Source organism: Artemia franciscana, chromosome 18, assembly GCF_032884065.1.
Source record: "Artemia franciscana chromosome 18, ASM3288406v1, whole genome shotgun sequence".
Taxonomy (NCBI): Eukaryota; Metazoa; Arthropoda; class Branchiopoda; order Anostraca; family Artemiidae; genus Artemia; species Artemia franciscana.
Window position 1 is genome coordinate 1,126,203 of NC_088880.1, and position 13,729 is coordinate 1,139,931.

The following is a 13,729-nucleotide window of genomic DNA, read 5'->3' on the forward strand; positions in this document are numbered from 1 at the left end:
CAACCCATTTCAAGTATTTTAAATTTTGATTTGAGGATACCAGATATGGTTATTGCCACTACATTTTTTTTTTTGAGATCTGTGAAGCCATCAGATAATCCCTTTATGATATGCGGTAATGTAAGATTCTGAAGCATGGGCGCTCTGAAAAACGGAGGAAGATATGCTATATATTTTCCAGAGAAATTGCCTACGGATCGTTTTGGGCATCCGAGTGACTGACCGTATCTGAAACAGTGGTCTCTGGGTAAAGACTGGCTCATTTGCGCTTTCTAGGGCTATAATGAGAGACAGGTTGAGATGGGTTGGGCCCGTTCTGCGACTGAAAGACGACAGATTGCCTAAGATTGTCCTCCTTGGCCAACCGTCTAGGGCCAAAGAAAAAGCAGGTCATCCCCGGTTGGGATGAGAGGATGTTGTAAGGAACGATTTAAGGGAAATTGGAACTTCCTGGGAGGGTTTGAAGGGGGAGGCATTGAATAGATTGGGATGAAGGAAGACTGTGCTTAGCTGTGTTGGCTTCAGGCGGCTTGGTGCTGCAGGGAGTTGTTAGTAGCAATATAATAAGTATCAAATAATAATTAAAATTTAAATAATCTGAAATTAGCCATCAGAAGCCATTAGATAATCCCTTTATGATATGCGGTAATGTAAGATTCTGAAGCATGGGCGCTCCGAAAAACGGAGGAAGATATGCTATATATTTTCCAGAGAAATTGCCTACGGATCGTTTTGGGCATCCGAGTGACTGACCGTATCTGAAACAGTAGGCTCTGGGTAAAGACTGGCTCATTTGCGCTTTCTAGGGCTATAATGAGAGATAGGTTGAGATGGGTTGGGCCCGTTCTGCGAATGAAGGACGACAGATTGCCCTCCTTGGCCAAACGTCTAGGGCCAAAGAAAAAGTGGGTCATCCCCGGTTGGGATGAGAGGATGTTGTAAGGAACGATTTAAGGGAAATTGGAACTTCCTGGGAGGGTGTAAAGGGGGAGGCATTGAATAGATTGGGATGAAGAAAGACTGTGCTTAGCTGTGTTGGCTTCAGGCGGCTTGGTGCTGCAGGGAGTTGTTAGTAGCAATATAAGTAAGTATCAAATAATAATTAAAATTTAAATAATCTGAAATTAATTAATTGAAACTAATTAATTGCTTATTCCCTTACATATTTCACTTTGCTGAAGTATATTCTCTAAAGTATTACTCTGCAATTTTTGGTCAATATGTTATGTAAATTCTTATAATCGATGTCAATAAACTTAGTGCCACTGTAAATTTCATTTTATGAGGTTCAGGTAGTATAAACAGGAAGACGTATATGTTCTTTTTTGTGACGGGGAGGGGCTGTTAAATTTGTAAAAAGAAAAGCAGAAAGTATACAAAACATAGAAGAAAGACATTATAAGAAATGAGATCAATGAAAAAGTCATAAACATGCTCAGATGGTTTTAGAGGGAGGGGCCTTGTTTCCACCCTTTCCTGCTACTTGGCCGCTTTTTAACAGTCATTCCTCGTTAACCCTTGCTATTTATTTTTCTGTGTCGCGTAATAGTCTCTTTATTTTTTTCTATTTTATTTTCTTTATTTTATTTCTTTGTATTATTTTAATTTTATTGTAATAATTGAAGTAAATTCTAATTTTCAATTCTATTTCATTTTTTATTTTTGTTTTCTTATTTCTTCCTTTTTTATTTTTCTTAGTTGTTTTTGTTTATTTTTCTCTTTATTTTTCATAGCTGTGCCGCGTGATAAAGTCTCTGAAGAGAGTCCAATTGACCTAGACTACCACCCAATCAGCCAATGGAACTTGCTAAGGAATTCTTCATGGTCTGACCTTCCTCTTCCTCTGTCGAGTACTTGTCTTCTTATTTTAAGCCCAGTGAAAAGACCCGGCGACCCAAACAATCTCCTGGTGTCAACCTGGGACAAGGGCGAGGAAGATATGGATTCAAACCTGACTGAAAGCTGGCTATCCCAGGTATGTTTATTCTACTATGAGAACTAGCATCCTCTCGAAAACAGGAAAAAAATTAATATAGCGTATATTCTTTTATAAGAATAAGAGAAAAATAGTTAAAATTTTTGAAAAATTGTTAAATTGTAAAATTAAATAAATGAAAGTAACTAGTAAAAGTAAATCAGTTTATATAACAGCTAAATGTCAGTAACTCCCAGCCAATCAGTAATCCTCGGCTCTGAAAACAAGTGAGTGATGTCATACACTTGCCCTTTAGGTATCCCGTTATTAGTGCCTATTATTAGTGCTTTCAGTGACTTTCTCTCAAAGCCCTTGTCTGTAATTTTCAATGAGATTTCTGAGTCTGCCCAATATCTGCAAATTGGGAAACAGGGTTTTATAACCGCCTTGAAAAAGAAAGAGGGAAAACCTAGTTTTGGAGGTGTTCGTCCTATTTCACTCACTCCTATATTCTCGAAACTATATGAAGGATTCTTTGCGGATTGGCTAAACGTGAAGATACTACCTTTTACTGACTTGAGACAATTCGGGAACACCAAATCCATTTCTACTCCTCATAACATTGTTTTTCTTATTGACTCATTTGGAAAAATTCTCGAAAAACCTAATTGCTGGCTAAATTTAATTTCCATTGACCTTCAAAAAGTATTTGACCTTGTTAACCACAATATTTTGGTTGTAAAATTTGTAACTGATTTCAATATTGATCCTTCCCTGGTTAAATTGGCTGCCTCCTTTTTATTAAATAGATCACAGGTAGTCAAATTTCAGAATCATTATTCCAGTCCCCTCCCTGTCAACAATGGAGTACCCCAAGGCACTCTCCTAGGTCCCCTCCTTTTTTCTGTTATGATAAATAACCTCGCTAAGGAATTTCACGACAGATGGAAATTTTTGGATGACCTAACGATTGTTTAAACCTGCCACCGAAACTTAGTAAGCAACCCTACGAGTATGCTCAATGATATTGTAGATGACGCTGCGTTCTTGGACATGGGAGTAAACCCCTCTAAATCTATGATAAAGCCAGTATGCTTCCTTAAAACCTCACCCATTTTCCTCAACTTTATCCCGCCAGATTTTTCTGTGTCTTCCTTTAAATTACTTGGGGTTACAATTTCCTCTAATTTAAAGTGGGATATCCACGCTAAAGATATCATCCGTAAAGCTAATGCGCCCATGTATCTCCTTAAGCTCTTGAATAAATTTAACGTCCCCCCATTGCATTCTTTACGGATTTATGCTTCCTTTGTCCGCCCGTATCTTGAATATGCATGTCCAGTTTGGCATCCTGGCATCTCCCGTGATGAATCAGAAAAAAATTGAATCCATTCAAGAAAGAACCCTGGGAATCATTTTTAAAGAAGCTAAGGTATCATACTCGGTCCTTCTAAAAAAGACCAAGCTAGTAACTCTTGAGCACAGGAGAGGAATTTTGTGCCTCCGTTTCGCAAAAAAAAAAAAAACAAACAATAATAAACCTTCGTACGGAAAACATTTTCAAAAACTTGGTGGTAACGAACTGTAGTAACTGTAGTAAGGAGCGACCCGGCTCAATAGTAACCGAAATTCTAAAAATTGTAATTTTTATACCAATAGTTACATCAAAAGAATCCCATTTCAATGCTGATTTTAAATATATAAATTTGATCAAGTTATTCCCATCAAAAGTTACGAGCCTGAGAAAACTTGCCTCATTTTAGAAAATAGGGGGGAACACCCTCTAAAAGTCATACAATCTTAACGAAAATTACACTATTAGGTTCAGCGTATCAGAGAACCTTATTGTAGAAGTTTCAAGCTCCTATCTACAAAAATGTGGAATTTCGCAATTTTTGCCAGAAGACTGATCACGGATGCCTGTTTATTTGTTTTTTTGTTTGTTTTTTTCCCAGGGGTGATCGTATCGACTGAGTGATCCTGTAATGTCGCGAGAGGACTCATTCTAACGGAAATTAAAAGTTCTAGTGCCCTTTTTGAGTGACCAAAAAATGGAGGGCACCTAGGCCCCCCCCCACGCTCATTTTTTCCCAAAAGTCACCGGATCAAAATTCTGAGATAGCCATTTTATTCACCATAGTCGAAAAACCTAATAACTATGTCTTTAGGGACGACTTACTCCCCCGCAGTCCTCATGGGAGGGGCTGCAAGTTAAAACCTTTGACATGTGTTTACATATACTAATGGTTACTGGGAAGTGTACAGACGTTTTCAGGGCGATTTTTTTGGTTTGGGGGGAGAGTTGAGGGGGTTTACGTGGGAGGATATTTTCATGGAGAAACATCTCAATGGGGAAGGTAATTTCAATGAAGGGGGCGTTGAATTTTCTAGCATAATTTGAAAAAAAAAAAAAACAGTGAGAAAATAAATATGAAAAGTTTTTTCTACTGAAAGTAAGGAACAGCATTAATACTTAAAACGAACAAAACTTATTACGCGTATGAGGGGTTTACCTCCTCGTTATACCTCACTCTTTACGCTAAAGTATCTTTAGTAATTTCAAATATTTATTTTACGGCCTTTGTGATTCAGAGGTCATTCTTAAGGAATTGGGACAAAATTTAAGCTTTAGTGTAAAGGGCGAGTTATCGACGAGGGCTGAACCCCCTCATATACGCAATAAAAACATACGAACATAGAAAAGTTCCTTACGTAAGTCAATTCATAAGTTACGTATATTTTTTTACCAATGAAAACGTATGTAAAAAATTAAAAGTTCTAGCTGCTTTTTTAAGTAATCAAAAAATTGGAGGGCAACTAGGCCTCCTCCCTCGCTCCTTTTTTCTCAAAATCTTCCGATTAATTGCAATTAATTAATATGCAAATTTCGCTTTAATTATTTATGTGCGGAGAGCCAAGATCAAAACATGCATTAATTCAAAAACATCCAGAAATTAAATAAAAAAACAAGCTTTTTTAAATGAAAGTAAGGAGCAACATTAGAACTTAACACGAACAGAAATTACTCCATATATGAAAGAGGTTTTTCTTCCTCAACGCCCCGCTGTTTACGCTAAAGTTTCTTACTGTTTTAAAAATAGAGTTAAGAGAAAGAGTCACGGCTAGTTTTCCTTTTTTTTTCTTTGTTACTGGCGATACCCAAGTTGTATGTTCGTGTGATTCTTTTGTTTCCTCCCTTTTGTTTATATGTTCCTTTTCACCTCTTCAACGCTAATTTTATCTCACTCTTTTTTAGTTTTGCTTTAGTTTTTACCTTTTTAACTTTCTGACATTTTGCCGCTTAATTTTTTTTTGACTAATGAATGGATTTGCCTTTCTGATTTTGTTGTTTTTGTCATTGTTTAGCCAGTTTTTAGTTGTTGTGCTATTTTTATGATTTTTTTTTATGGTTTTATGACTCCGAAACGCGAATTCGGTCCTTCGGGTCTTGTGATAGTCATTTTTTGAAATTAAATATCTCATCTACACCGGGTGAAAAGTCCCTTGTCCCAGTGAAAAGACCTGCCGACCCGAACAACCTCCTGGTGTCAACCTGGGACAAGGGTGATGATGATACGGATTCAATCCTGACTGAAAGTGCTATCCCAGGTATATTTAAGTTAGTATGGGAACTAGCATCCTCTCATAAGTCAGACAAAAAAAAAATAATATTGCGTATATTCTTTTGTAAGAGGAAGAGAAAAACTGTTAAATTTTCAAAAATGTTAAATTGTTAAATTGTAAAAATAAATATATGAAAGTAACTAGTAAAAGTAAAGCAATTTATATAACTGGTAAATGTCAGTAACTCTCAGCCAACCAGTAATCTTCAGCTCTGAAAGCAAGTGCGTGATGTTATACCCCGGGGACGTCATTATACAGTCTTTCATTATACAGCTGGTAGTTTTGTGGTCTGCACAAAGGAGTATATTATGCGTTTCTATGTCTGTCATCTGACAGGCTCAGCTAGCTTATGGGAATATGTAAGAATAACAGGTTTTCTGTTGGTTTAGAAAGTGTTAAATGTGCAAATAAACACGTTACTGGCCTCACAGAGTATGGGTAACTGGCGCTAGTTACGCAAAAAAAACATCAACGCCATCTAGTGTTTGGTGACACTTTTTCAAAGTTGTGTAATTGTTGTCTGTCACGAACTGAGGTCAAACACTTATTACTACACTAATTTTTCCAACTGCCAAGCGTCCAAGCTTACCAAGCGTCGCCAAATGCTAGATGGTATTGAGGTTTTCTTGTCGACACTAGCGCCAGTTTCCACTCTTATAAGTTACCTATACTCTTTGATTTAGCTGCCCAAATAATAATATCAGTTATTAAAACGTTATTGTAATATTATAATAATATTGTATAACCTAGAAGAATTATAATTCTCTACCAATTTAAGACGGTTCTGGAATTTGCTGATGATTCTGATTTTTTTGGACGAAAATAAATAGTCCAGCTGATAGAATTGTATCAGCTTAAATCTTCTATGGCCGTTAATCATAGTGAAGTAAAATAAGTGGGATGGAATAATTTCAATTGTAGGATAATTTTACTCGCAGCAAAAATGGTGTGTCATTTGGGATAAAACTGAATTTTGTGTTGCTAAGCAACATAAGTTGAACAGGGTTGTACATAGTTGACTCTCATCTCACGTGATCTTGTATCAACTCTTCCGCAAACCGTAGCCAGTAGCTGTCACTATCTGCCAAGCCTTCGAAATCCGTCAACGGGGTCGGGCCGTTTTTGATGCTTGTCCAACAATTTTTCAATTAAGTCGCTTGCGCCAATCTGGCAAAGGAGCAGCGAGAAGCACTTGCTTATTGATGTGGTGATTGGGTCTTGTTAGGACATGGCCAAGCCAGTGCAGTCTTCTCTGTTTGGCTATCGTATTGGGGAGCTCGATGTTACAGCAGCAGTGGCGTATGTCAACAATTTGAGATTCTGTCAGAGTATCAAATACTCGGGATTTTATGCAGACAACGCCTTCAGTAGCCAAGTCTCAATTGCATAGACGAGAACAGAGTTGCCACTTACGCCATTTAAAAGAACAAAAAATGTGCTAAGTGGTAGAACATCCCCTTAATTACGATTTACAATAATTTTGCCTGTCATCAGCGAGAAGCACTTGCTTATTGATCTGGTTATTGGGTCTTGTTAGGAGATGGCCAAGGCAGCGCAATCTTCTCTGTTTGACTATCGTATTAGTGGGCTCGATGTTACAGCAGCAGTGGCGTATGTCAACATTTGAGATTCTGTCAGAGTATCAAATACTCAGGATTTTACGCAGACAACGCCTTCAGTAGCCAAGTTTCAACTGCATAGAAGAGATGTCATTAAGTGGTAGAACATCTCCATAATCACGATTTACAATAATTTTCCCAGTCCTTAGCGAGAAGCACTTGCTTATTGATGTGGTGATTGGGTCTTGTTAGGACATGGCCAAGCCAGTGCAGTCTTCTCTGTTTGGCTATCGTATTGGGGAGCTCGATGTTACAGCAGCAGTGGCGTATGTCAACATTTGAGATTCTGTCAGAGTATCAAATACTCGGGATTTTATGCAGACAACGCCTTCAGTAGCCAAGTCTCAATTGCATAGACGAGAACAGAGTTGCCACTTACGTCATTTAAAAGAACAAATAAAAATGTGCTAAGTGGTAGAACATCCCCTTAATTACGATTTACAATAATTTTGCTGTTGGGTTTTGAATTATCAGCTCTTTTCAGTTGCAATATTCCTGATGCCTAATTTGGAGAGACTGAATATTCTTAAGGTTCAATCTCTCACTCATGTGTCCTTCCTCTCTCTACCCTTCTCTATTTCTTCCTCTCCCTCAAATCCCTATTCTCTTCACCTCCGTTTCTCCTGTTTCTTACAGAATGTGATAATTTGACTGCCAGACCTTTTAAGTCAAACACTTGATACCAGTGCAAATAATTATAACGGTACTAGCTAGGATATATGCAGAGAGGCTTTACTCTTAGACGGAAGCAGAATATTTCTGGGGGGGCAAAGGAGGTGGAGGGTTGATACAAAAAAAACTCTTATGGAATAGGATAATATCGCTCTCGGATCGCGAAGAATGAAGGACTTCTTGATTAAATTGGCACATTGTATTTTCATGCTTTTCTTTTTTTTTGGGGGGGGGGGTTGTTTGTGTTTTTGGTTCCTTACGCAATAGGATATTTCACTGTCTAGTCACAGAGAGGAGGCGGCTTTTCATTTGAAGGTTTTTAATACGTTTTTATGTATGATTTGAAGTTTAAAATTCTTTTAGATTGTTGTTTACATTTGAAGGCTCAGCTTTTTTTTTTTTTCTTATCTATTCATTATGTACTCGTGGATTTTTAGCAAAAAATCTTGTTAGTTAACAACTCTGTTTCTGTGAACTATATATGTTATTTTATTAAAATGGGTAATATTATGTTGTTTATTGCCATTATTTGTTTTGTTTTTTATTTCTTTGAATGTATATTACTGTTTTAATAACAGATAAATGTCAGTAAACAACTACTGTCATAATTGGAAAGGTTGAAGTAGTTCTAAAAGCTTTCTTATATTTTATTGATGCTTATTATTATGAGTAATATTATATTGTAATATTTATCAATATTATTTTTTGTTTCGTCATAGTATATTATTATTTTAAGTACATAGTTGCTGACATGATTGACATGAAACATGTCAATCATAACATAAATGTCATGATGGCATGATTGACACTCATGTAGTGTCATGATAAAATGATTGACACTCATGTCATATCATGATGACATGATTGATACTCATGTCGTGTCATGATGACATGATTGATACTCATGTCATGTCATGATGACATGATTGGCATTCATGTCAGTCATGATGGCATGAATATTATGATCATTTCACGATGATCATATTATATGATCATGTTTCATTCACATGAAACATGAGTGAAAAGTAAATTCCCCGGACAATTTCGTTAATCTTGGATTTTTTGCAAATGGACATCCCACCTTGAAAGCGGCTGTGGAAAGTGGAAAGCGGCCGTTCATTCACAGCCTTAGAAAAATTGCAAATTTCCCGTCGCTTTAAATAATTCTTTCCCAATTGATACCTCTTTTCTTCTTTTAAGTTATATTACGGAATCCTAAGTTACCTACCCCTTGATTTAATTTTTTTTCTAGTCTAACGTCGAAAACTTATTATTTGTTTTTCTTGCTTTTTCTGTTTCCAGGTAAAAAAAAAATTATTTTTTATTTGTGTTTTCACTGTATTCTACTGTGTATTCTTGTTTTTTTCGTTTTCTTTTGTTAATGTATTTGTGGTGTTTTATTGGTGTATATTGAAGCCCTAATAAGGCAAGCTTAATCCTTACGGCCTTAAACGGCAAAACTTGTGTTAAGTGCTCGTAAAAGAAGATTTTTAGCATGAAAAAAATAATTGATTGATTGATTGCAGGTCGAGATTACTACATACGCTGGGCCACATAGAAGACTATGGATGGGACCGCAATTTACTTTCAAGACTATCCAATCTGGAACTGGAGGGTAAGTGTCTCGTGATCTATGCCGCAAGTTCCAAAATAATTAACTGGGCCAAAACATGAATAATTGTACCACAATCTACCAAAACATAAATAGTTGCGCCACAATTGAATAACAATTTACTTTTAAGACTATCCTGTCTAGAAGTGGAGGGTAAGGGTTTTATCGTCGACACCACAAGTTCCAAAATAAATAATCGGTCCATAATTGGCCAAAATACAAATAACTGAACCATATTAGGACTGTAATTGACTTTCAAGACCATTGAATCTGGAAGTGAACGGTGAGTGTTTTGTCGTCTATGCCACAAAATCCAAAATAAATAACTGGGCCACAAAACGGGTATCAGGGACACAATGGAATGTCTTAGGGACAGAATGGAACACAATACACGTTTAAAACCATCCAATCCGGAAGTATGGGGCGGGGGGATTTAGTGTTTCTTTGTCAATGTCCGAAATTCCAACAGTGGACACCATGGACCTTCTTAAAGATGTTTTGAACCGGTCGATTGGCTACGGAAAGAGTTGATGAAAAAAAAACTCAACATGCTGATAAAAAAAAAGCTGAAAAAAAAAACAAGTCAAGAACCTGCTGCTTCAGTCACCATTAAAGAAAAACACAATTTAAAAGAAATCGGTGAATTGTATAGAAAGTATAAAGGACTACCGGAAAAGAATGCAAAAAATCTTACAAGTGGAGATGGGGAGCAACATTGAAATATTTTTGGTTTGCGTGGAAAATTTTGTTTGTTTTCTATTGTTTTTTCATTAACAAAAAAAAACTTTTTCCACAAAATAATTTTTTCAAAGAAAAGTAAGGAACTCCATTAAACCAAAAATGGGCAGAAATAAAAAAAAAAATAATCTAACAAGCGTAAAACTACCACAAGTCAGCATTAACAAATAAATAAACCCGAAACGAAGAGAAATAAAAATAGATCACTGAGTCAAGCTCAAAATGAGCAGAAATTAACATGAGTAGGGTTCAAAACCCCCATGCCTTCCCAAGGTCAAAACATAATTTGCACTTTACTGAAAAAAATACAAGTGAATTTGCATTGTCAGTTTAATATACATATACTTATATTTATTACTTAAAGTGTTAATAATATTTGATTTATTACAGTTATAAAAGTGAAAATATTTAATTTAAAGTTTTTAATATTTAATGTTTTTTTTTAATTTCTGTTCATTTAAATTGACGTAGTGTTTTCAGGGAAAAAGAAAATAATAGTTTAAATCTTGTCGGTTTTTCTTTCAGAATTTACAGTTTGGCCTGCTATTTGTATGCTGGAAAAAAATTTTCAACAATTTTTAACAACATACACCCTTTTAAAAATCTGGATACAAATAATAGAGTTTAATTTAGTTTTATACCTCCTCTTGTTTACTTGAAATAGAAAATTTGATATCATTCGCAAAAAAGTCTTTCTATGCTCTTTAACAGCTTGTATACACTTACACTCTTTTGATTTGGTTAAATTTCAAGAGCACAAGTAGTAATAGAAGTCGCCCCGAAAGTTTGGACATAATGCCCTCAGTTGTTCTTGGGATACTGGTCAGATGTCTTATTGGCAATCAGCATACACACAGTGCTTTTTGATTTAATCTTAAGTCACATCTATTGTTTAAATATAATGGCCAATTGCATAATTATGGGGGATTGACCTATGCAATAGACCTAGAGATGCATGTACAAGATCGTTCAGTGATGCTGAACAAAAAAGCTATCTTAAATTTTGATTGGAAGTGTTTGGAAAATTATGAGCTAAGATTGAGGGCTGATTGCATCCAATCTCTTCTGACCCTTAAAAATGGTACTAGAACTTCGAATTTGCAACCAAATTTGGTCCTTTAAACATCAATGATATTGTTTGCTATGAGAGAGCAGCGCTGCCTATGATAGTGTTTATTTGCCCTTTTAATTCTTGCATGCGTTGAATTTTTCGTTTAATTGAAACTCCCCCTAAACGTTCCAACTTAATGCTCTTAAGTGTCAATAGTCACAGTCACCGTAGAAGTAGTATCAAAAGTATGCGCATTGTGTCTTCTAGCTAGTTCACAATCTGTCACAACTTGCCCTGAAATGTCTAACTTAATAAAATAAGCCGTTATTGTGATATTGTTTTGTCACCCTATTGACAGTCTATATGATCATAGTTCGTTTTGATTTAGTTCAGCATTCGTCGTCCGAATATTCCTTGAAAGCTTCATTTTAATAGCTGTTTGCTTGTGTAGTAGCAATAGTCGAAGTAACAGTAGTAGCATTAGCAGCAGTATGGACATAGCACCTTTTTTTTCAACATCCCCTTCAATTCACGATAAAATTTTCAACTTAACACCATCAACCGGTCCTGAAGCATTGCTGATACGTCATCTTGACAACCTTTTTGGTGTGTTTCGATTTATTTCAATACAGTTACAATATTGCCCGAATTTTTCGCCTTAGTACCTTTAGATTTATTAGTAGTATTAGTAGCATCTGTAGTTATAATAGTAGGAGTAGGAGTAGAGTTGATAGTAGTAGTCTTAGCTTTAGTAGCAGTAATAGTAGTGGCAATAATAACAATAATAGCAGTAGTAATATATGTAGGAATAGAAGCAGTTGTTTTGTGATGCAGATAATGTCTTTTGGTTGATTCAGTATTCCCCACTACAAGCGTTGTCAATTTTAATCTCGTACGAAACTGTTCCTAAGATATTGCTGATATGCCCTTTTGATAAACTGCATATGGATGGTAGGTTGTTATTCGTACAACACAAATTTTCAGAAATTTTCTCTCGAAATTTCACCTTCATACCCTTAGGCATAGTTGTAATAGTAGTCACAGCTGTAGTATAACTACTCAACTTAATAAAATTAGTCGTTGCTATGATATTGTTGATTGGCTCTTTTTTAACCTGTATAGTCGTATACTTATTAGTAGTAGTTTGCACATATTACCTTTTGGTCGATTGATCATCCCCTTAGCTTCAAATTAATATACAAACCAATTCCTAAGATGCGCTATTTTGACAATCTAAATGCACATAGTTTCTTTTGTTAGTTCGAATTTGCCATCAATATTCTTTCAAATTTCATGATGCCCCCGAAGTTTCACCTTAACAGTTAATCAGTTCCAAATGTGCATTTTTGAGACCCTTTTGACGCCCTTTTCATCTTAATACCCTAAGCCTTACAGGTTGTTGCAGTTAAAGTAGTAGTTGGAGTATTTTAGTAGCAGTTGTAGCATAAGAAAAAGTAGCTGTGGTATTAGTGTTAGTTGTGACAAGCATATATTACCTTTTTGTCAATTGATCTTCCCCTTTAAGTATTCTCCAGAAAATTCAACTTGATACCCAAATCAATTCTTGATATATGCCCTTTTGACAATCTACTTGTACATAGTGTGTTTTGATTTAGTTCAAATTCCCCCTGAAATATTCTGTCAAATTTGCACCTTCATACGTGTAGCCTTAATTGTGTTATTATCATAGTAGTCGTGGTAGTAGTAGGAACATTAGTAGCAGTAATGGTGTATTATTATTAGTAGTAACAGTACTAGCAGGAGTATTAATAGGAGTATTCAAATTTCATTTCTACGTTTCATCAGATATTTTTTTCAATATCCTCAGCCATAGTAGTACTCTTTACAGAAGTAGTAGTTTTAGTAATAGTAATGGTAGTAGTAATAGTTATTTTGGCAGCAGTTGAAGTAGCAGTAGTTGTAGTTGTAGTAATGTGCAAATATTGCCTTTTTGGTCAATTGACCATCTCCATTATTATTTCCTGAAAATTCCAAATCAATATCCTTATCGTCATGTGAAAATTCCTTATTATATCATCTCCTGAAAATTCCAAAGCAGTATCCTTGGTTGTTCCTGAGGGACACCCTCTTGACAACCCATATACACATAACATGTTTTAATGTAGCATTCCCTGAAAGAGTCATATTAATGCCCTTCGTATTTTACAATGTAGAATTAAAACATGCACACCTCTTATCAACAACATATACTATATGTAAACAGTAAACAAATTGTACAACTTCTGGTCCTTGCCCTGAGACCTCGGGGGGGATGACATCCCGAAGAACTTAATGCTGAGCTCTTCAACAATGCTGAAAAACGTTGATATCTCAAAACTTTGTTTGGATGTTTGCTTATGGAAAATGATGGGGGGGGGAGGTTCTAAAATTACTTTGAATCTTAAAAAGGACACTATAATTTCCCATTTAAATCGAAGTATATGCATCGGAATTTAATACGACCACCCATTCCATAAGAACCTTATATACCCTCAGAG

General features: G+C 35.8%; 1 protein-coding gene across 3 annotated transcripts in view; it reads left to right on the plus strand.

Annotated features, from left to right (window-relative positions):
• Positions 1–13,729, plus strand: part of LOC136038477 (BCAS3 microtubule associated cell migration factor-like) — a 115,600-nt gene that overhangs the window by 38,774 nt on the left and 63,097 nt on the right. For all 3 annotated transcript variants that reach the window (XM_065721548.1, XM_065721547.1, XM_065721549.1), the window contains exons 6-7: positions 1,734–1,975; positions 9,357–9,445. In XM_065721548.1, coding sequence (XP_065577620.1) covers positions 1,734–1,975; positions 9,357–9,445 — 331 coding nt within the window. The remainder of the gene's footprint in view (positions 1–1,733; positions 1,976–9,356; positions 9,446–13,729) is intronic.